Genomic DNA, 24,909 nt, shown 5'->3' on the forward strand with positions numbered 1-24,909 from the left:
GTTTGCAATCCACGAAAGGACATCGCCACCTATCCCATGACTTTTTACTTTTCCTAGAAGCCTCTCATGAGGAACTTTGTCAAACGCCTTCTGAAAATCCAAGTATACTATATCTACTGGTTCATCTTTATCCACATGTTTATTAACTCCTTCAAAAAAGTGAAGCATATTTGTGAGGCAAGACTTGCCCTGGGTAAAGCCATGCTGACTTTGTTCCATTAAACCATGTCTTTCTATATGTTCTGTGATTTTAATGTTTAGAACACTTTCCACTATTTTTCCTGGCACTGAAGTCAGGCTAACTGGTCTGTAGTTTCCCGGATCGCCCCTGGAACCCTTTTTAAATATTGGGGTTACATTTGCTATCCTCCAGTCTTCAGGTACAATGGATGATTTTAATGATAAGTTACAAATTTTTTACTAATAGGTCTGAAATTTCATTTTTTAGTTCCTTCAGAACTCTGGGGTGTATACCATCCGGTCCTGGTGATTTACTACTCTTCAGTTTGTCAATCAGGCCTACCACATCTTCTAGGTTCACCGTGATTTGATTCAGTCCATCTGAATCATTACCCATGAAAACCTTCTCCATTACGGGTACCTCCCCAACATCCCCTTCAGTAACACCAAAGCAAAGAAATCATTTAATCTTTCCGCGATGGCCTTATCTTCTCTAAGTGCCCTTTAACCCCCTCGATCATCTAACGGTCCAACTGACTCCCTCACAGGCTTTCTGCTTCGGATATATTTTAAAAGTTTTTACTGTGAGTTTTTGCCTCTACAGCCAACTTCTTTTCAAATTCTCTCTTAGCCTGTCTTATCAATGTCTTACATTTAACTTGCCCAATGTTTATGCTTGATCCTATTTTCTTCTGTTGGATCCTTCTTCCAACGTTTGAATGAAGATCTTTGGCTAAAATAGCTTCTTTCACCTCCCCTTTTAAGCATGCCGGTAATCGTTTTGCCTCTTTCCACCTTTCTTAATGTGTGGAATACATCTGGACTGTGCTTCTAGAATGGTATTTTTTAACAATGACCACGCCTCTTGGACATTTTTTACTTTTGTAGCTGCCTCCTTTCAGTTTTTTTCTAACAATTTTTCTCATTTTATCAAAGTTTCCCTTTTGAAAGTTTAGCACAAGAGCCTTGGATTTGCACACTGTTCCTTTTCCAGTCATTAATCAAATTTGATCATATTATGATCACTATTGCCAAGAGGCCCCACCACCGTTACCTCTCTCACCAAGTCTCTGTGCGCCCACTGAGAATTAGATCTAAAATTGCTCCCTCTCTCGTCGGTTCCTGAACCAATTGCCTCCATAAAGCTATCATTTATTCCATCCAGGAACATTATCTCTTTAGCGTGACCCGATGATACATTTACCCAGTCTATATTGGGGTAATTGAAGTCTCCCATTATTACTGCACTACCAATTTGGTTAGCTTCCCTAATTTCTCTTAGCATTTCACTGTCCGTCTCACCATCTTGACCAGGTGGACGGTAGTATACCCCTATCACTATAGTCTTCCCTGACACACAAGGGATTTCTACCCATAAAGATTCAATTTTGTATTTAGTCTCATGCAGGATGTTTATCCTGTTGGACTCTATGCCATCCCGGACATAAAGCGCCACACCTCCGCCCGAGTGCTCCTCTCTGTCATTGCGATATAATTTGTACCCTGGTATAGCACTGTCCCATTGGTTATCCTCTTTCCACCATGTCTCTGAGATACCAATTAAGTCTATGTCATCATTCACTGCTATACATTCTAATTCTCCCATCTTACTTCTTAGACTTCTGGCATTAGCATACAAACATTTCAAAGTTTGTTTTTTGTTTGTATTTTCATTCTGCAATGTCAAGGTCCATATTAGAAGCTTCCACCAGGTAAAAGTTCCAGGTAAAAGATCTAGGCATCATAGTGGATAATACATTGAAATCTTCTGCTCAGTGTGTTGCAGTGGTCAAAAAAGCAAACAGAATGTTAGGAATTATTAGGAGGGGAAAGGTGAATAAAATGGAAAATGTCATAATGTTTCTGTATTGCTCCATGGTGAGACCGCACCTTCTGGTCACCGTATCTCAAAAAGATATAGTTGTACTGGAGAAGGTACAGAGAAAGGGGGACCAAAATGATAAAGGGGATGGAACAGCTTCCCTATGAAGAAAGGCTAAAGAGGTTAGGGCTATTCAGCTTGGAGAAGAGATGGCTGAGGATATGATAGAGGTTCATAAATCATGAGAGGATTAGAATGGGTAAATGTAAATTGGTTTTTACTCTTTCGGATAATAGAAGAACTAGGGGGCACTCCATGAAGTTAGCAAGTAGCACATTTAAAACAAATCGTAGAAAAATTTTTTTCACTCAATGCACAATTAAGTTCTCAAATTTGTTGCCAGAATATGTGGTTAGGGCAGTTAGTGTAGCTGGGTTTAAAAAAGGTTTGGATAAGTTCCTGGAGAAGTCCATTAACTGCTATTAATCAAATTTGATTTAGGGAATAGCCACTGCTGTTACTGGCATTAGTAGCATGGGATCTACTTAATGTTTGGGTCCTTGCAAGGTCCTTGCAACCTGGATTGTCCATTGTTGGAAATAGGATGCTGGTCTTGATAGACCCTTGGTCTGAGCCAATATGGCAACTTTTTATGTTCTTACTCTCTCTCCAGCTCCTTTCCTGTTCCAAACCATCATCTCTCAGATTTCCCACTGGTCTCTCTCTTTGTCTTAGTTTCCCACCCTTCCCTCCCTCAATCCCATACCGTGTCTAGCAATCTCATTCCTCTCACCATTCTCTCTCAATCTCACCCTGTTCCACCAGCTGCTCTCAGTCTCTCCCATCAGTCTCACTCAATCCAGTCTCAGTAGTGTCTCTCTCTCAATTCCCCCACACTGTCCCCACCAGTCTCTCTCAATCCCATCCTGTCCCTACCAGTCCCTCTCAATACTCCAATCAGTCTCTCACTTCCATCCTATCCTACCAGTCCTCCCATCAGTCTCTCAATTCCCTCACCCTATTCTCACCAATCTTGCTCCCTTCCAAATCCCATCTTATCTCTACCAATCTCTATCAAATTTCTCTCAATCCAATTCAATAGTCTCTTTCAATCCTCAAATCCTTTCACCCCATTTCAATTCTACCACTAGTCCCTCTTTCTGTCCATCCCCTAATCTGTCCCTACCAGTATCCCTTCCATCCTGTCCCTATAATCTCTCCAAATCCCATCATGTCTCTACCAATCTCTCTGTTCTCCCACCAGTCTCTCTCCTTAATTCTCCCAGCCTGTTCCCACCAGCCTACCTCTCAGTCCAACCTTTTCCCACCTCTCATTCCTCACCCTACACAAGAACAATGAGAGAGGATAGCAGTCCAACATAATACCTTCCACCCCTTGTTATTTTACCCCATCCCATACTCTGCCCAAGCAGTATCCTTTTGACTCCTTTTACGTCCCAAGATGCCACACCCCTTTGTCTTCTATCTTCCTTCCACAGTCTCCTCCCATACTCTCTGCCTAGCACCAGAATCTCTAAGTCCCCACACCTCTTTCTCATCCTGCTCTAATTTTCCCTCTATTCCTATTCTCCTCTCTGACTCTTCCCCATACAGTACCCTCTCTGGATCTGTCTAAAAACCCTTTGCCATCACTCCTTCTGGCTCTCACACTCCCACTCTCTGCAATCACCTTTTCTAACACTTTTGTCACTCCATCCCCATCGCACCTTTGGTTCTCATTCTCTTCTCTCCCACCCATCTATATTTCTGGCTCTGTAACCCTCCACCTCTCCCTTCATCACCTAGGACTCTGTCAGCCATCCTCCCACCACACACTAATACACACATTTCATCACCTCTGGCTCTGTTTCACACACACCTTTATCACCACCTCTGCTCCACCCAATCCCAAACACCACTCTGACTTTCACTCCATCACTATCTCTGACTTTCTTTCTCTCACACACACACTCACCATCCAACTCTGGCGTTCTTGCATCTCTTCTACTTCCTTTCCCCCAGTTCTTTCCAACCTCTTTTCCCCTCATCCCTAGCTCTCTTGTTCTTCCTTTTATGCCCCTTCCTTTATGCCCCACAATCCCCCTTCGCATGGTGGTCATGCAACCCTTTATCCTGGCCTTCTCTCACAACTTTATAAAGAGTATAAATTACAACTCACAAGAGCTAGAGCTTTTTCTTATGTGGCTTCTAGTGGTTGGAATGCATTATCGCTTCAATTGCTTAACGAGGTAGATGTTAAGATGTTTAGAAAAGGATTGCAGGCATTGCTTTTCCAGGAGGCATTTGGACAGGATAATGTATGAAAATGAATTTATATTGTTTTATGATTTTTATTGTTATATATGAGCCAGTTAGCTCCCTGCTCCAGTCTCCCCACTCTATCTGCTGTCTGGAGTATAGAGTTCTGTTTTGCTTTCCCGAGGGGAGGAGCTGGACAGTGCCCCAAGCCCAGCAGATCACTACCAGGACTTTGAATTCCGCTGGGGGGGGAGGGGGATGGAATAACCTGGAGTTCAGGTCAGAATAATTTATGGCAAGGGAAAGGGAGTTAATACTGAAAAGGAGTGAAGGGTGGAGTGGTGGTAAATGCTTGTGAGAGGACAGTGAGAAGTGCTGAATATCGAATGTGAATACTTGGGGGAGGGGACCATGCAAGAGCGTGTGAATACTAATGGGGGGAGTAAGGTGAATGGGGGAGAGTTAAAGAAGGGGATGAATGCTGGGAGGATGTGAGGAGGGGGGAAATGTTATCTCCTCCTAATCTCCCTGAAGTTAGCAATATTAATTGGTGTCTGACACCTTATTTCTGCATATAGAGATTCCCTCCAAGTTCCCCCCAAAAAATCCATTTGTCACAACTCTATAGAAAAACGGGCACTATCAACTGCTGGACCGCTTCACTGGAACTCCCTCCCGCCAGATCTCCGCCAGGAACATTGCCATATCATGTTCAGAAAAAAATTAAAAAACTTGGGCTGTTCGCCCAAGCCTACCCCTAAAAAAAAAAGCCTCTGGGTCACCCACACAGTCTCTTACCTCACGGATGCATCCATTACCGCAACTCAAAGGAACTGTTGCCCAACCAATTGCACTATCTTATAATTTGCTTAATTTCATATTCTCTATGTAAATTTGTAAATATGCTTAATTTTGCATATATACTAGATAAAATCGTACATAATTCTTATCCTGTAAGCACCCTCTCCTCCTTTTGCCCTTCCCTCCAGTTAGAATTTGTTTAACTTAACTTTTAAAATTTGTTAGAATTTGTTTAACCTATTTTCTCTCTAACAGCCTAGTTCTACATTCCCTGTTATAATGTAACTTTTGTTTTGTTGTTGTTTGCTCTGTTAACTGGTTACCCCTTGTTTACTGTAAAACGGTACAATAAGACCTGGTCTTGAGCATCGGTATATTAAAAGAATTTAAATAAATAAATAAATAAATAAATTTCTGGGCCCCCCCCCCCCCCAGGTTATATGCTATGAATTCTGCAGCAGGTATGAAGGAAACGGCACTAGGGTGTGTGTGTGGGGGGGGAGGGGAAGTTTTATTTATTTTATTTTAAAAAAACTTGTATACAACTTTCACACAACTTTGTGTTCAGAGCAGTTTACATGATTATATACATAAAATGCACTTCTCAGCTATGTAATACTGTGCTCCCTTCTGCAGCCTCTTCTCTCCTGTCCTCTGAAATGCTGCCGTTGATAGAGCCAAGACGGCAAGCGCCCTATATTGAGAACTAAAAAGCCACAGGTTGACCATCCCTGATCGAGGCATTTTGGGAGCAATCCCCTGCCCCCATTACACCTGTGCTTCAGTGCCTCTGGACTCAAGAGCCATAAAAATGCATGCCTGGACTTCACGTTTCCATGGCAACCACAGGCCAACAGCCCATCGCTTACAGAGATTTGTTCTTGGCATCGCTGTAAACACGAGAACCGAGCACCGGTTCACTCCAGGACCCGCCACTCAGGAGCAGCACCCGATCCACCCTACTCTCTCAGCTACGTATACGTCCCCAGCCTTTCACTTACACCTCGGGCCGTCCATGCTCGAACTGCCTAGTCGCCTCACCCCTTCCCTTCCCTCCTCTACAGCGTTTCAGCAGCGCGGTGTGTCCATTCACAACATGAGACAGTATAGTCATACAATAAAAAACAATACTATCTGCAATACAGATGGTTATATATTTCTTCTCACATTCAAGTTATGTTGTCTAAGCACATCGTAGTTCCAACATAAGCCTTCCTCGCTCTCTAGAGCCAGGAATAACTACGACCTGCTGAGCCTAAGATAGGAGCAGCAAAAGCCCCCAAAGCTCATGCGCAAATTATTAGTCACTGCGGGACCGGAAGTAGTGGTTGGGTTCCAGCAGGCTCTCGCCGGCAGGCAGCTTGTGACGTCTCCGTGTCGGTGCGCATGCGTGGAGCACCACCCCCTCCGCCTTTCCACGGTGTCGGCCGGAGCTGAATGTGGAAGCAAACAGGGGAAGAGTCGTGGTTTATTGTCGGCGACAGTACAGTGGAAAATCTGCTGCAGAAATACAAACCGCCTATACAGTTAAAAGGCAGCCCAATTTGGCGGGAAAGCCGCCTACTTGGCAACCCTGGTCTTGGACTAATTGCCTGCTGATCCATGTGTTGGAGTACAACATCCGGTTGGTTTACACTTGGCCTTCGGGCCAGGCCTAACCTATGCATTTGCAGTTTATGTTATTGTAAGGAAGTTCCTTTCAACGCCTTTTCCGTGGTTTAAAAAATTAGTAAACTAACTTTGTTTTTAACCTGGAGTTATCGATTTCTGAGTGTCTGCAATGAACCCGGTGAATGCCACCGCTCTTTACATTTCAGCGAGCCGCCTGGTGCTGAACTACGATTCTGGGGACCCGCAGTCTTTCACAGAAATCAACAAGCTCTTGCCTTACTTCAGACAATCACTCTCGTGCTGTGTTTGCGGTGAGATTGTTTAGTTTTTATTCTCTCGCATTTATGTGGATATTGATATCTATTTAGTTAATAGTTCTTGTGAAATGGTTAATAATGGTTCTCATCCGTTATAAAGCCCAAAATACTGTTGGCCTGTCACCCTTTATACGCCTCCTTAGACTTAACCATCCCACTCTTCAACTACGTATATTTTGGCAGATTGTTGATGGCATCCTCAGGGTCTTCTGTTCTGAACTAAGCATTTTTAGCTACAGATACAAAATCAGGAACACCCTTTCGTACAACAGGTCCTAAATTAATTTTGTTTTATTCAAGTGTTTCTCTGATTTTGAAGCTTATGTTGACACCTCTGTTTTTTTTGTACTGTTTTGCTGGGGAAGCTTATTGATTCCTATAGCCATGGGCAAAAATAAATATCTCTGGGGTTTTCATTTCTTTTCCCTGCAAGAAGACTTGAAGTGATCAGACCAACATTCTAAGTCCGTTCACCATTCTGGAAAGTGTTGGGGAGTTGTCAAACTATATATTTGTGACTTTAGTCTTTATACAAGATTTAGAATAATTGGAATTTTTGATTTGTACTTTTTTCTTAAGGGTAGCTTCTGTATATTTTTAAAAATTGTAGGAATGTGTATGGGCAATGTTTTCCACATTGGAGTGAAATCTTGAAATACAGAAATTAATATTACTTTAGATCACCCAGCTTGTTTGATATTTACAGTTACCCTTCTACCTAGCTCTGTAATTAACTTTTAAATGAGCTTCTTAATTGATACTACAGTTGTTTGAACTGCAGATTTAGTAAGATACCTAACCAAGTCCAAAAGCAACTTTCTTGATTCCAGGACAAAGCAGGAAACATAAAACTAAAAGCAGATAAAATAAATATAAACTTAAGTGTTTTTCTGAAAACCCACTTTTGTAATGGGTAAGAAATTTGAAGATCTGTTTTTGCTAAATTCTGTGAGTTTAGATTTTGTCTCATAGTTGTATAATGCATTACCAGTCCTAATTAATACTTTTTTCACATTTTTACATAACACCAGCATGAAACTTAATAATTTTTTTCCCAGGAAGGTAATTGAAGTGCAAAAATAGGATAAAAGATCCCTAGCTGGATTTAGGTGACTGGATTATTTATTTATTAATGTATCTCCGCTGGTTAAAAATAAAATTCAACACTGGCAAAGAAGCAGAAATCCTTGTTGTTGACATTATTTTTTTCTAAAAAGTAGGGACCTAATCCTTCATTTAACTTGTCTATGAGCTGGACTTTATGCTTTGATTATTAAGAGAGATATTTTTATTCTGTTTGGGTGTTAAATATTTTGTGGCATTTCCATATCCTTATTTTTTTTTTAAAGTCATATGTTTTACTTGATAGTAAAAAAAATGTGTACTCTAAAGATATGAATGTGAAATAGATTTGAGACCCATCTCCATCTAGTAACAGTTTGTGTGAGCATTGACAGGCAAGAAAATATGATGAAAAGGCTAGAGAAGGTGAGCTATTTATTTACAATGGTATCCTTCAACCATCTGTATGACTTTCTTATGTTTAATTGATAAATTAGTAAGACTCTGTAATTAGGTATATTCTGTTTCAGCTGTAAGATTGTTAGGTATCTGCTTTTGTTTCAGAACAGGGCTCTGGTCCTTTAAGACTAAGACATAAATCTAATGTGTGTGCCCAACAACTTTAATCATAGAAATCTTAAGAGGTGTACCTGTGTTAGTTTGGTATAGCAAAAATGACAGAGATGGGTGGCAAGAAGCTCATGCCTCAATACATTGTTTAGTCCTATAAGGTGCCACCTGCCTTTGTCATTTTCAATTGTAGAGTTAACAATAACCTGCTAGCCACATGTCACCTGCATGCATATTTAAAAACTTATAGGTCTTGATTAAGGCTTGTATGTGTGTGTATGGTTTCCCTGATAGACTTTATATACTGGGGCATTCTTCTGTGAGATGTTTTACCGTAGTCACAGTATATGAGAAATTCTTCATGATTCTGGACAAATATGTTTTTACAAGCAGGGCTGAATAGAAAAAACAGGCGCCTGGGCACCTAAAAGTTTGTGACTTGTCTGCAGGAAGAGCCAGGGCTGGGGAAAGGAGAGCAGTGCTTTTCCGGCCAGAAAGAGCAGTGGCATTCCTGGGCTGGGAAAAAAAAAAAAAAAGCATGGACTGCTGGGGTGGAAAGAAACAGTGAAAATCACAACTGAAGTACAAGTCAGGCTAGGAAAAGCAGTGGAGGCCCCCCGGACTGGAAAAGATAGCAATGGCTATCTGCTGCAGAAAGCATCACAAGTTAAGATGAGGCGAAGCTGGAAATAACATTGATGGCCTAAGCTGGGAGAGAGTAGTGGCTGGGCTGGGAGTAAGCAGCCACTGGATTGCAGAAGGGAGGGGAAGGGGAAAGCCAAAGAAAAATAAGCAAAAAATATTAGATACATTTTTTTAAACCTATGTTCTCTCATGTCTAAAGTTTATTTTTCTAAAAAAAATAAATAAATACATAAAATTCCACCCCTGCTTACAAGTGTGATTTGAGAATTTTATCCTTGAAATAACATTTTTTAAAATCTTTTTTAAATCATTAAACTTGATAAAGGGAAATTATCTCTCAAATGCTAAAATTTCTAAATTCTAAAAAAAATGAAGTATTGCTAGTTTTAAAAAAAATACAAACAGACTTCAATGTACAGTTTTTGTCGAATTTTTATGTAGCTAGCTAGTAGATGTTGGCAGATGGTGGACCATTTGGGACTACCCAGTTATCCTCAGTTAACATAGTATAAGTAAGGTATCGTTCATCTACTTTTGTCCCTGTCTGGAAAGTGTAGCCAAATCAGCCTGTGGCACATTCTAAGAAATGTACCATTTCCCCACCCTGATTGTTTCTGTGAATGTATGAAAGCCCTGTCAGTGCTGCAAATTCAAAGAGCAGATCACTGCTCTTTGAATTTGCTTTCTGAACTGCTCTTTATGGTCCTCTAGTGTTCCAGCCATCTGCTTTTCCATACATTTTTAAAGTTCAGGTACAAATATGGTTTAATTTACAATTTTTATATACAATTTCAAAGATTTCTATGTAGAAAAAAAAGAGAGAGATGTTTACATTTCTATGCCTCTCTTCTAATGCTAACTTATTTGGTGAAAAGGTTACACTCACTTTTTAATGATAATGGGAACTGGATTGTAGTACAGGATTTCCCTAGATGGGGGTCATACAACGTTCAGCTGGGATCACAAGTGCCTCAAATAGCAGTCCTCTTCAGATGCCAGCAGCAGCATTATTAGTGGAAATCAGCATGGAACTTGTGAGCTAGCATGTGCTCACAGGCCCTGCAGTGCACTATTCTTTGCATGAGTTTCTGTGGTAACAGGACAACCTGCAAAAGGAAGGATCAGAGCTGCTGCAGGGCCCAAAAACTTGCGGATAGCCCAAAGGCCCCATGTTGACTTCCATTAGTAATGCTGCTGCCGCTTGCAGATCACTGTTGGTCTCTGGACCAACCACGAGGGGAAGGCTCAGTGTGCATGGGTCAGTGGAGATTGCCACTGCTCCTCTCTTCTCATTCACCACTGAATTTACCCAGGAGAAAATGTTGCCCCTGGGGTTTGAGATGAGAAGGATCCTTTGGGAGTTATAACTTGGGCTTGGGGTAAGAGAGGATCAGCTGAGGGAATGAGAAAAGGGCTGGAGGGCATGGGTTGAGAGAGGAGGCCTGCTGAAGCTGATGGACGGAGTAGAGGTTGAGAGGGGATCAAATGAAGTGCAGGAGAAAGTGAGGAAGCATGATTGTTTGTTTGGAGGGGGACTGCACCCCTGCCAATTTGTTTTGGTTGGCCTCTGGGGGTCATGTGAATTTTCAAGTGGTAAAATGGGGTCACATTGGCTAAACGTTTGGGAAGCCCTGCTCCAATATGTTCTATTCCTGTAGTCTTACACTTAGCTTAATGCTTGGGGTTGGATTTACTAAACTGTTTCCCCATAGAGACAGACAGAAACAAAGTTGTAGTAAATTGGGACCATAATCCCTTGCAAAATGTCTTTTTACATGATGAGAAAATAAGTCTAGTATGATCATTCTCTGATGCTTTATTACATTGATGCAGGTCATTCAGGATGATTACCCCTAAGTTTATTTCCTATTTTGTAGGTGCTGTTTCTTGTCTTCCTAATTGATAAGTGGCTAATACGTTTTTATGTCTCAGTATCATGACTTAACACTTTATTTTTCAGTGAAGCACAGCTTCCAAACTATTGACCATTCTTACAGATTTTAAGTCTTGCCCTCATTAAGGAGCTGATTGACTAAAGCACGATAACCTGCACTATCGTTAATATGGGTTACTATGTATTTAGTTGAAATAATAGGACTTCCAGCAAATAACGAAACCCATCTTAACAAAGTGCCACTTACCTTGCTTTAGTGAAAAACTCTTTAAATTTATTGTGCTCACTGATGCCATCTGTTCACTGTATTTGACAGTCATTTCCTCCAAATTAAATCTACATAAAATGTTTGATTATATATTAATTCTGTATAAGAACGTATAGCTTTGTTACAGAGAAGGAACCGCAGTATCGCTTTGAAAAATCTTGATACACTGCATGGTGAATGGAGAGCCATTGTAGGGATGCAGTAGCTGTTGAAGTGATTCCTTTCTGAAGTTGTCAAGGTGACAGGGGTGGTATTTTGAATGCAGCAACCCACCCGTGCATGTAAACAGCATTCTCAGTAACCTTGACAACACCAACAAAAAAAAAGTTTTGCTAACTTTCAGGCCGATACAGTACAGTGTGCTCCGGTGGAGTGCACTGTTAGCCCACGTTTGGACGCATGTTTTCGACGCGCTAGCTTTACTGTAATAGCGCATTGAAAAAGAGGTAATAGCGCTTCGAAAAAGTAATAGCGCGTCAAATGCGCGTCCACCCCCCCCCCCCCCCCCCCGAAACTAATAGCGCCTGCAACATGCAAATGCATGTTGATAGCCCTATTAGTTATTCCCGCGCGATACAGAAAGTAAAACGTGCAGCCAAGCCGCAGATTTTACTTTCAGAAATTAACACCTGCCCAAAGGCTGGCGTTAATTTCGTCCGGCACTGGGGAAGTGTACAGAAAAGCAGAAAAAACTTCTTTTCTGTACACCCTCCGACTTAACATCATAGCGATATTAAGTGGAGGCCCAAAAGTAAAAAAAAAAAAAAAAATTTAAAATCGACCTGCGGGTCGGAAGACAGATGCTCAGTTATGCGGTGTCCGTTTTCCGAACCCGTGGCTGTCAGCAGGTTTGAGAACAGACGCCGGAATAGACTTGAGCGTCGGCTGTCAAACCCGCTGACAGCCCGCCTCCTGTCAAAAAGGAGGCGCTAGGGACGCGCTAGTGTCCCTAGTGCCTCCTTTTACCGCGGGCCCTAATTTGCATAGATCACCCTCCTGAATCGCGCGCCCAGGAGAGTGGCCTGTCGCCCGCTCTCCCACATGTTTTTCTGTATCGGCCTGAATGTGTTTTTCTAGCATTTCCTTCCCTCTACAATGTGCATAAAAGGCCAAAGCACCTAAATTCACATCTTAGCATAGTTTCCAGCAGAAAGTTAATTGTTGACTGGGAATGTAATCAATTTTATTCACCAATTAATAATTTTGAATTTTGAAGCCCTTTCTATTTGAGTAACATTGCATAAAAATCCTGTATGTGTGTGTTTTTGGTTTTTTTTAAAGATCCTTAAGCAGTTGTATTAGAATATGCATGACCCTCATTCCTTTCTTCAGGGACTGCCAAAATATGCTTACTTATTCACTTCAAGAGAGTTATATTCTCATTGTCAGAAAGAATCACCAAGACAGGGCTAAGAGTCAGGCGGCAAAACCAGCAAACATCCCTACCACCACTGACTAGAAGTGGGATCCTTGATGGTTGGTGTTAGAAAACTCAACAGTTTCTCCTGTCTTGTTACCAGCAATGATAGCATTCAGCTGCTAGCTTTTTACTAATAACTCGCTATTAGCACATGTATGGAGCAGTAAACATTTAAGTGCTCATAAGCACCAAAGACTGTTAAAATTCAAACTGGAATGTTTTACAATTGAAGAATAATCATCTTGACTGTGCAAGAATTCTGTGAAGTAGAAACTTGGTCAGCGGATAATCATCATCTGACAGGGGCGATTAAGATTACTTCTTAAACTCTAGGTCATAAGGTATGCATTTCCTATGTTTTAATTATTATTATGATTTGGATGAGACGCCTCATGTTCTTTTTTCAACTATGTATTTATTGAATTTTAACAAAAGTACAACAAAATATTGCAGTTCATACAAACTTTTCTTATGAGAAGCAAAACAAACAAGGAAACCAATATGAGGGACTAATTACATAAGAGAAAACAAAGGTCCATAATTGGAGAGACAGATGATAAGGCAAACATACCTTCTAAGTTCAGCTAGTCCTTCAAAATTAACAAACAGAACTCAGATTTCTATACTGCATTGCCTTTATCATGAAGGAACCTTTTTAATTGCACAGAATCATAAAAAATAAGCTTCTTGCCTTGATATACTATTACGTACTTGCAGGGAAATTTTAGAAAAGAAGCAGCACTCAGGCCTAAAATCTGGGATTTTAATTGTAAAAAGGATTTTCTCTGCAGCTGTGTATACTTGGAAAAATCACTTTTCCTTCTAAAAAGGAGGATAATCTATGTCTGAAGAAAAGTTTCAACACAAATCACAGTCCATTTCCAGGCGAAAGTAACTGTCAGAGTTTCCCTAGCAGTAATATCATCTTGGGAATTTTCCAATAGAGCAGAAGCATCTAACCTTTCGGATGAAACCAATATGTCAGTCTCCCTCTTGAGAGACAGTTAATCTTTTTTTTTTTTTTTTTTTCTTTTTAGAATTTACGTAATATACTTTATATACAGGAGGCATATTTTGAGTCAATATCTTCAAAATCTCAGTGACATTTTTTTTTTTACCATCTCATGAGGTGTTATGTATTTGCTTCTAGGAAAATTAACAAAATGTAATTTTTGTATCTAAGAGTTGCCTCTTGTTCTCATAACTACTATACCTATATTAGCACTCTTGGGGCAACTGGGAAATCATTATGGAACTTTTTCATGGTGATATATGAAAACATTTTATTAGGCCAAAGATGTCAGTTAGATTTGTAAGGTGTTAAATGGCAGTTGCTGAACTATGTGTATATTTTGTTGCATTCTAGTTAGTATTTGTTTGCCAGTGTAAGTATTATATGTGTACTACGGAAATAAACTTGATTAATTCCGTGAGCTAATAAAGGTTAGTATTTTTTATTTTTTTGCCATCATTAGAATTGTGAGTTTGCAAAGGTCACTTACTTCATCTGAGAAGATGAGAGTATTGGATCCTGGGTGATTTGTTACTGGTTTGATTCCTACCCTCCCACCCATTCGAGTATAATTTTTTTTGTTATATAAATTATTAACCTCACTAGGAGGAAAATTTGTAAAATAAAAGTCAGGGATTTAGAATAACAGTTTGCAAACCCTGATTTTAGTGATTAACTAATTTTAGTCCCATTACTGGTTATTCACCAACTAACAGTAATCAAATTTAAAAGCATAGATTTAAAAAATGTTTGATAAATTTATAAAACCATTGTCACATTTAACAGCTCTTAAGTTGAAATATTCTTATTCCTCAATCTGTGTGGTTTTATTTTTTTGGTTTTTAGCAACACAAATACAGTGAGATGAGGGCTAGCCAGTCTTTGCACCAAGTGTCACATAAATGATTATCTTCCTGTTGGTGAGAGGTTGTATGTGAGCACTGGGTGCAAAGAGCTGTTCAAGAACGACTCCGATCTCTGAGGGCCAGAGTAGGAGACCTGGAAGAGCTGAAGCAGACAGAGGTATATCGACGATACCTTTAGGGACATAATAGAGCTGTCCCAACTTCAGTCTAGCAGCCCTTGTGCTGCTTTGGAGGAGAAAGTTCATCTGGCAGAAACCATCACCTTGATGTGTCAGGAAGTGATCCTGTAGCTAGGACCTGCCCTCCAAGTGATGCTTTATACTCTTGCACCGAGGATGTGTTTCTAGGGGTCTGTGAACAGGAAGTAAGGGTTAGGATTGGGTGATTGAATCATTAGGAAAGTAGATAGCTGACAAAGATGAGATTTCTACACTGTTCTCTCGGCTTGATAATACCCTGGTAGAGAGTACATCAAGCTAGGGCAAGAGAACATTGTAGAAATCTCATCTTTGTGTGACTTTCCTCACTCAAAATCACATCAAATCTTCACTGATGTGTACTGTGCTGTTCGTGGCATCTGACTGTGCATGTAAAACTGGCCCCAAAACGCTAGGCTACCACCAAAACTTCACCTCGAGTTAGTAGAATACGCTCCTATAATGGTATATAGAGATGACAATTATGTGTGCCACCCTAGAGTCTCTCTCTCTCTCTGCGCCTCCCCTCTTCCCCTGAAAATGCCCGAAATGGAATTCACGATATATATCATGAATTCCATTTCGAGCATATCACGCAGCTTAATACCAGGAAAATACGTGTAGTTATTTCCAGCGTTAAAACCATGCAATAACATGTGTTACGCTATCACATGCTGCGTTAATGACCCTCTTTTTCAGAGATCCTGCTCCAACTCCCTTAACTCCTCCCCTTTGAATACATTTTCCTAATTTGCATGCGTGATGCGATAATGCATGTGTTATGGCATTATTGTGGGCGTTAGGGCCTAAATCATTTTGATGAATGACCCTATATGGTAGGAAACTGAAATCCAGAACCTCCAGGGTTGCATTCTCAGAAATACTCCCTGTTCCATGTGCAAGACCCCAGAGGCAGGCTGAGCTCCAAAATCTCAATGCTTGGATAAGACGATTGTGCAAGGAGGAGGGTTTTAAATTTGTTAGGAACTGGGGAAAATTTTGAGGAAGGGGAGCCTATTACAATGGGATCCTCTGCACCTTAATCAGAGTGCAACTTGGCTGCTGGAGTTAACTTTTAAAAAGAAGATAGAATAGCTTTTAAACTTAAACATGGGGAGAAGCTTGACAGTTGCTCAGCAGTGTATGGTTTGCAAGGAGCTATCTTCAAAGGATTTTGGCAAACCAAGTAAGTTAGAATCTCCTGATAGAGAGAGGTGGTCATAGAAGCTATTAAAGCTCAGGTGTATTTAAATACAGAGCATACAGATAAAAATGACTCCAAGCTGTTTGTATCATCTGATAATAAACAGATTGTGGTTATGTATAAAAATAGAGATACAAATAAACCTACTTTAAAATGTCTGTATGCGAATGGCAGAAGTATGAAAAATAAGACTGGGTAGATAGTATGTATGGCACTGAAGGAAGTTATAGACATAATAGACATCTCGGAGACTGGTGGAAGGAGGATAAACAGTGGGACACTGTGATACCAGTGTACAAATTATATTGAAATGACAAGGCAGATAAAATATAGTGTCACCCCTCCACCAATTTTAAGGATGGCAAAGAGCCAAGCATGGTAAAAGTTTTCCGAGAAACAGACCACTCTGGAATCCTTCTTGATAGAAATTCCAAGTTTAAAAGGGAAGAGTATTGTGGTGTGGATTTATTACCACCCACCTGGCCAGATTGGATTGACTAGTAAAATGGGCAATACAGTAATAAAGGGAGACGCCAATTACCCAAGTATTCATTGGGTAAATGTCATATCAGGACATGTAAAGGAGGGAAACTTCCTAAATGCAATCAGTAACCTCTTCCTGCAGCAGATGGACATGGAATCAACGAGAGGGAAAACTATATTAGATAAAGGTGCTGCATTTGCATGGCAACAGTGATCATAATGTAATTTAAATTTGACGTAATCCTGGAGGGCAAATACTAAGGAAAACTACTATGATAGCATTTAACAATAAAAAGGGAGAATGAGATAAAATGATGAAATTTATTTAAGCTTAAAAAAGCTTGAAGGAAAAAAACCTGCCAGCATGGTTTAATAGTGAAGTGAAAGAGCAAATTAAAGCTAAAACTGCATTATTAAAAAAATGGAAAGCCAACCCAAATGAGGAAAATAGGGAAGAGCGTAAGCCCTGGCAAAAGATGGCAACATAGTAATGACAGCAGATAAAGACCAAATGGCCCATGCAGTCTGCCCAGAAAGTTTCTCATGGTAGTAGTTGCCACTCTGTGCAAACTACCCTTGCCTCCTGTTAAGGGTAGTAAGATGTAAGTTAAGTGTAAAGAAAGTAAGTAGGCTATGAGAGAATTTGAAAAGAAGCTTGCAATAGAAGTAAAAACAACATTTGAAGCAAAAAGCCTGTGAGGGATCCAGTTGGGCTGCTAAATGAATGAGGGATAAAATAATTGCTCATAAAAACATGGAAATATGATGGCAGAAAAAGAACATATGGCCCATCTCGTTTGCCCATCTGTCTAATTTATCTAGCCTTACAATTCCCATCACTCCCTCAGAAATCCCCTGCATTTTTTTGAAATCAGATACTGTTTTTGCCTCCACAACCTCTACTGGGAAGCCTTTCCATGCATCCATTACCCTCTGTAAAGAAATGTTTCCTAAGATTACACCCTCATCCCATGACCCATTCTGCTAGAGCCTTCTTTCCACAGAAACCTTTGAGATATTTAAATGTCTCTATCATATCTCCCCTATCTCGCCTTTCCTCTAGGGTGTACATTTTTAGATCTTTGGATCTACCCCAATTCATTTAGTAGGCACCCTCTGGACCGACTCTTTTTAAAGGTACGGTCTTTAGAACTGTACACTTCCAAATGAGGTCTCACCAAGGGCCTATACAGGGCATTATCACCTCCCCTTTTCTGCTGACCATTCCTCTCCGTACGCAGCCAAGCATCTTTCTGGTTTTTGCTGATGCTTTAACCACCTATTTAGCCACTTTAAGATCATCAAATACAATCACACCCAAATCCCACACCTCTTTTGTGCTTAGAAGCATGTTGCCTCCAATACTGTACCTCTCCCTTGTGCTTTTGCAGCCCAGATGTATTACTCTGCATTTTTTAGCATTAAATCTTAGCTGTCAGTCTCTAGACCATTCCTTGAGCTTCTCTAGATCCCTACTCATGTTTTCCACATCTTCCTGGCTGTCTGCCCTGTTGCAGATTTTGGTATCATTGACAAAAAGACAAACCTTTCCCAACAATCCTTCCACTATGTCACTCACAAAAATGTTGAAAAGAACTGGTTTCAGGAGTGAAACATACCATTAGTAATGTCCCCCTTCTCAGAGTAAATTCCATTTATTACCACCCTTTGTCACCTTCCACGCACCCATTTTCTAACCCAGTTGGTTGTTTTAGGTTCAATATTAAGGGTACTCAATTTATTTAAGTCCTCCTGTGTGAAATCATGTCAAAGGCCTTACTGAAATCTAAGTACACTACATCTAGTGCTTTCCCTTGAGCCAACTCTCTGGTCACATAAAGACATTGATCAGATTTGTTTGACAAGATCTATCTTTAGTAAATCCATGCTGCTTTGGATCTTGCAATCCATTGCATTCCATAAGCTGTGCTATCCTTTTTTAGCAGTGATTGCATTAATTTGCTCATCACAGAGGTCAGACGAAATGGCCTATAGTTCTCCAGCCCGCCTCCTTCTACTTTTATGAATAGGCACTACATCTGCCTCTCTTCAAACTTCTGAAACCACTTCCAATGCTAAAAAAGCATTGAAAAAGTCAGTGGAGCTGCCAGAACCTCTCTTAAGTTCCCTCAATACCCTCGAATGTATCCCATCCGGCCTCTTCACCTTATATACTTTGTTTAGTTAGCTCCGCACGAACACAATGTTCTGAAAATCGATTGAGTTATAGATTGTTTCTAATCTTATTTGTGTTTATGTGGTCCTGCTCAGGCCCTTCCACAGTGAACACTGAACAGAAGTATTTAAATATTGTTGTTTTTTCATCCTCCTCTACATATTCCTCCCATTCACAGTGCCAAGGAAGACATGGAAATAGGCAAATTATTCATTTAATTTTTCTATGTCCTTCAGTTCTTTTGAAATACAATTCAAGTTTATTTGAATAATATACTGAAGATTTCTGTTCCCTGGACTTCCTCCTTTTGTATGCTGGGTCACCTTGAGAAATCTTCCTCCATTAAAAGATCTGACTGAGTTAATCTTGTGTTATCCTTCTGCCGAGGTATTCTTTATACCATTCTCTAAACACTGGGAGTTTCTTTCTTTGTTGTCTCCTTGGTCTGTTCATTCCTGGTTGTAAGGATGTGTAGAGTCTGATCTAGAGCAACGGGTCATGAGCTAACCTCAAAGAGTCTCGAAGTGGGGAGAGTCCCATCCCAGAACCATGGGGTATTGAAGATGTGGAAGTATTTCTACTTCTATGTTGGCTTGTCCAGCTAGTGTTGTCAAAATGACTTGTCCAATTGGATAGTGTTGTCAATGTCAATCCCCATGTTTCCAGGCATATGTTGTACTTTTTCTTATAGTTCTTCAAATTTCTTGGGGATAGTTCCTTCCTAATAAATGTTTCCTTATAGTGTTTTCAGATCAGTCGAGACACATTGGTTATTTTCCCCTACTGGAAGATGGAGGCAGAAAACAAATGGTTGACTGCAGTACTCGGTATATAAGTTAGTATGCTACTTGCAGTCTCCCATTATTTGCTGTCTTCAGCAGATGGTAAGGGTGTCTGACTTGTGGTCAGACATCTTAAAAGAGGAAATTGCTCCCGGTATGTTAGGCCCAGGAGAGCTATCCCCTGGTGGTGTAGAGCGAAGGGGAGGTGGGGTCATTGGTCCCTTTCTGGTAGCTTGTGCCCGGCAGTCAAAGGATTCTGGTAACCAGAGAGGGCTGCTTCCCTCAGATATGCTCTTCTCCCTTTGGATTTTGCTGCAGAACTCCTGTCAGGGAAGTATATCTTTCCTTTCTGTTTGAGCAACTGTTTTTTAAGATTTTCTGAAGAAAATTTCCTAATAGGAAGAAGTTTCGAGAGGCCAGGCGTTTTCAGACCGGAAAGTGTTCATTGATGCAGCACTGGTTCTTGGGCAAGTCTCGCTTTTTGAGGGGTAGGAGAAATTCGCTGGATACTTCTGGCTCAAGGGCTGATAGTCCCAAGAATGCACAATGAGATCTGATTGGTCCATTCTTTGGTGGTACCCACCTAGGGGCACCTGTCTGCTTTTTTTCAAAGAGTGAACCAAAGAAACGACAAACAAGTAGGAGCTGTCAGCAATAAGAGAAAGGTACACATTAGAATTAGCTCAGCCAGTATACAAGGTCTTTCTGGTCTTTCTTGTACGTTTCGATCCAAGGAAGAGGCAGTTCAGTCTACCCTCGCTATTCTATCTATTTTATGGCCCTAAGAAGGAGGGGGCCATTCCGGCTCATATTGGATTTAAAAAGGGTGAACGCCTGTTTGACGATGTCACACTTGCGTAAGGAAACTCTTTGGTCTATGATCACAGTGGTCAGGTGAGGGGAGTTTCTGGCCTTGTTTGATCTTTCAGAGACTTACCTGCATGTCCCAATCCATGCGGATCACTACAGCTATCTCAAGTTTGCGGTGTTAGGCAAGGATTTCCAATTTCAGGTGCTTTCCTTTGGTTTGGCTAATGCCCCACACACATTAACGAAAGTAATGGTGGTGATGGTGGCAGCATTGTGTAGAAGGAATTTTGGTGTACTCATACTTGGACAACTGGTTGATCTGGGCGCAGTCCACAGAGAATTGTCATCGAGCTGTTCTCAAGTGATTGACTGACTACAGAGCTTAGGTTGGGTGATCAGTTTTGCCAAGAGCAAGTTGATCCCCTCTCAAACTCTGCATTATCTGGGGGCCCATTTCGAGACTGGTGTAGGTAAAGTTTTCCTAAAGGGGGAGAGGCGCCTGAAGCTTCAGGAGTAGGTTCAGAGATTATTGAACATGAGTGTTCCCAAGGCTTGGGATTATCTGCAGGTTTTAGGCTCATGCCCTCTACTTTGGATCTTGTTCCCTAGATGATGGTGCATATGAGACCACTTCAGAGGGCCCAACTTTCCTGTTGGATTCCTCAGTCTCAGGAGTATAGTGTGTCCCTTCCACTGCGGAGCAAGGCCAGGTTAAGTTTATCGTGGTGGCTTTCTCAGAGCAGTCTGTCTCAGGGTGTTCGTTTGGAGATTCCGGATTGTATTATTATGACGACAGATGTCAGTCTGCAGGGATAGGGGGTGATTTGTTATAGTCAAATGGCACATGGCCATGGTCCGGGGTGGAGGCCTTCTGGTCCATCAGTTGCTTGGAGATTGGGCGAGTAGATGGGTGTTATACTGTTTTCTCCCCTTGCCCAGGAACAAGGTGGTGAGAGTGATGTTGGACAATGTGACGGTGGTTGTGTATATCAACAAGTAAGAGGGGAACCAGAAGCACAGCGGTGGCCTTGGAGGCAAGCTTGTTGCTTTAGGGAGCTGAGCAGTATCTAGAAGCTTTGTCGGCGTCCCATTTGGCTAAGGTAGAGAATGTGCAGGCAGATTATCTAAGCTGGCACAGACTGGACTCCAGGGAATGGGAACTAGTCGAAGATGCTTTTTCCTGTATCCAGTTCAGGTGGCAGTTCCCTCAGGTGGACTTGATGTCCACTTCTTGCAAAGCAAAGATTCCGATATTCTTCAGTTGAAGAAGGAAGTCAGGCTCCCGAAGGCCTGGATATATTAGCTCGGCCGTGGCCTCTTAAGGATTCACCTATTTGTTTTTACTCTCTGGCCATTGATAAGCAGGATAATCAGATGGATAGAGAAACATTGAGGTCTGATGCTGGTGGCGCTGTAGTGACCCAGGCATCTGTGTTTTGCAGGTCTGGTGTGTCTGGCATCGGACAGTTCATCAGGGGCACATTCCCGAGCTGTTCAATCAGGGTCCAATTGTCTTGGATCAGGCGAATCACTTTTTTCTTATAGCCTGTTCTTCAATGGAGGAGGTTGAGACTCAAAGGTTATTCAGATGAAGTCATTATTACCTTGTTGCAGGCTAGAAGATCTACTTCTTTGGCGTATGCTTGAGCATGGAAGGTCTTTGAGAATTGGTACAAGGAGGCTAGGGTTCCCACATTTCTGGCTTCTGTGGCTGTGATACTCTTATTTTTGCAAAAGGGATTACAAAAGGTGTTGGCCTTGAACACCTTGAAGGTTCAGGTGGCAGCTTTGTCTTGCTACAGAAGATAAGGTACATGGTGCGGCTATAGCCTCCCATCTGGACATAGCTTCCTGAAAGGGGTAAAGCATTTACGGCTTCCAGTGTGCATGTCGATGTCCGCCTGGAATCTCAACATGGTATTGAAAGTGTTGTGCAAATCGCCATTTGAACTGACCAGAAGAGCATCTCTGAAGGCCCTTCGTTGAAATGATATTTTTGGTGGCGATATGTTTGACTAGACAGACTTCAGAATTGCCACATTATCATGCAGGGAGCCTTTTCTGCATGATAATGGGGATTTCCGTCTGTACAATTCCATTTTTTCTACTGAAAGTGTTTTCATCTTTTCATAGTGGTCAGTCAGTTGAATTGCCTGCTATTAGGAGATCCTCCTCAAGCTCAGGGGTTCTGGATGAGGACTTGCATGTATTGGACATACGTAGGGCTCTGTTAAGATATTTGAAAGTGACTAATCCCTTTCGATGGCTGGATCATCTTTTTGTATTTAGCAGGCCGAATAAGGGACAGAAGGCCTTGAAGGCTTATATTGCTAGATGGATTAAGGAGGCGATTACCTTGCCGTACATTTCCAAGGGCATGGAGGTACTCGTTGTCTTTGAGTTCATTTGACTAGAGCTCAGACAGTATCTTGGGTTGAGTGTCATTTGGTGTCCCCTCGAGAGACTTGTAGAGTGACTGGTCTTTGTTGCACACTTTTACTAAGCATTATCGTCTTGATTTTCAGGCTTCAGATTTGGAACAGTTTAGGGCAAGTGTGCTGTGAGTGGGTCTGTTAGGGTCCCACCTATTGTAGGGAGACTTGGGTTCTTCCCATGCATCTGGTTAGATTTGGGGGACAATAAGAGGAAAAATTGATTCTTACCTGCTTATTTTCTTTTCTTGAGTCCTACAGATCAGTTCAGAGTCCCACCTCTATATTTTCTGCAGACCTGTTTATAGTTTATTTAGGTTTTCTATACCGTTACATCAGTCATAAGACCATCACAACGGTGTACAATTAAAATGAAAATACAATAGTGTCATGAATACAATTAATAACAAATTAATACCATAAAATGTTGGTAACATTGAATTATTCTAAAACAATAAAACATTATTACATCCTTAAAGTAAAATATAAAATCATAAAATAATAAGATCAATAAGCTAAAAGTTTACAATATAGAACTTGCTGGTTTATTTGTCATGCCTCTGTATATGCACATGTAAAAAGCCACGTCTTTAAGTCTGTTTTAAATTTCTTAATATCTGTCTGCAATCTTAAGTTGGTTGGCAAACCTGTCTTGAGTGTTTTCAAATATCAGTGGTTTTTGCACATTGTTGTTTTGAAAGTGTTGGCATCCTATTGTTTATTTACTTATTTAATACGCTTGCATTCCGCTGATCTGCAGTTTTCAGCAGATTATATCAGTACATTCATAATTAAAACAAAACAATGACAGAACAGCATTAACACAACATTCAAGAAAAATCAACAATGCATCAAATAAGATCATCACAACATATCATTAAAATATAACAGCAGTTAAAAAAAAAAGACTATCTGATAAATGCTATGGAAAACAAATGGGTTTTCAACATTTTTCCTGAAACAAAGGAAATCAGTTTCTGCCCTAATCGCATTAGGCAAGTCATTCCACAGGCTCGGGGCAGCGATGGTGAGCATTCTGCTATGGGAGGTAGTGAGTTTAATTGTTCATGGGGAAATCTTGTTAAGATTCAGGTTCTCAAACAAAGTTTAATGTGGTCTCAATCTGAGTTCTGCCACTGAGTTTTGACTTTAGGAGTTCGAAACCTCAGCCCCTGACAAGTAGAATGGTCCACTACTAACTGTGCTTGGTAATAAGCGTCAGCAATTTTTATGGCAGACTCCAAAGTGATTTTGGAGTGTTGGCATATCCGCCATTGCATAGGTGGGTATAAGGCCTTTATGAATTGTTCCTGGAGGAGAACATAGGCTACTTCTGCGCCAGATTTTCCTTCCAGTTGCAGCCATCTCCACTTGAGATCCTTTAATCTGTGGAGGAGGTTCCGAAGAGTCTCACTGGGTCAGAGGCTCCTGCTCCTGAATCGTTGCCTCTGGGGTAACTCCCACTCTTTTGAGGATTGCCACTTTAACTACCTCATAGCTGGCTCTACCATCCAGGTTGATGGCTTGGAAGGCAGCTTGACTGCTGATATAAGCAGGTTACCTAGATAAATAGTTGAGGTATTTTCTGGTCAAGCCACCAGTCGAACATTTTTTTATTTCTCAAGAAAGAATCCAGGTCTTTTCCTTTGGTCATTTTGAGCATCATTGGTGGCAGTGAAGACGGCTTGGTTATGACCAGTATTACCATCTGTGCTATTTGGGTCATTGCCTGCTTTTGCTGGCTAAATTGTTCTAGCAATGCCTGCTGCTGGGTGGTTAGGTTCTCTGCCACTGTTTGTAGTTGCCTTGCGACCAGGGCTTTGAGTATTTGTTTAATTTCAATTCAAAAGGTATAGCAATAAGAAAAGAGAGAGAGAGAAGCAAAAAAATTTCCGGTTTACTTTCCTGGAGTCGGGGAGGGGAAAATGGGCCTCCATCCTAGAGCAGAGAAAGGAAAGAAAAGAAATCCTGCCTGTTCGGCACTTACTAACTTGTTAGGCCCTGACTATGCAGGCAGGGCTAGCCCCCTTGGCCAGATGTACAAAATTCTGGCTGTTCCTACAGCCAGACCCCAGAAATAAAGGAAAGAAAAATTTCA

The 24,909-nt window shown here is 41.1% G+C and overlaps 1 protein-coding gene across 2 annotated transcripts in view; it reads left to right on the forward strand.

Annotated features, from left to right (window-relative positions):
* Positions 1 to 6,376: 6,376 nt before the first annotated feature.
* The window catches only part of MSL2 (MSL complex subunit 2), a 61,206-nt gene continuing 42,673 nt past the window's right edge, over positions 6,377 to 24,909 (forward strand). Inside the window, exons 1-2 of one of the 2 annotated variants that reach the window (XM_029615562.1) lie at positions 6,378 to 6,746; positions 6,880 to 6,984. In XM_029615562.1, coding sequence (XP_029471422.1) covers positions 6,665 to 6,746; positions 6,880 to 6,984 — 187 coding nt within the window. In that variant the 5' untranslated portion in view covers positions 6,378 to 6,664. Of the gene's footprint in view, positions 6,985 to 24,909 lie in introns of both variants that reach the window. The other variant, XM_029615563.1, reaches the window with a different exon arrangement.

The sequence above is a fragment of the Rhinatrema bivittatum genome, chromosome 9, assembly GCF_901001135.1.
Source record: "Rhinatrema bivittatum chromosome 9, aRhiBiv1.1, whole genome shotgun sequence".
NCBI lineage: Eukaryota > Metazoa > Chordata > Amphibia > Gymnophiona > Rhinatrematidae > Rhinatrema > Rhinatrema bivittatum.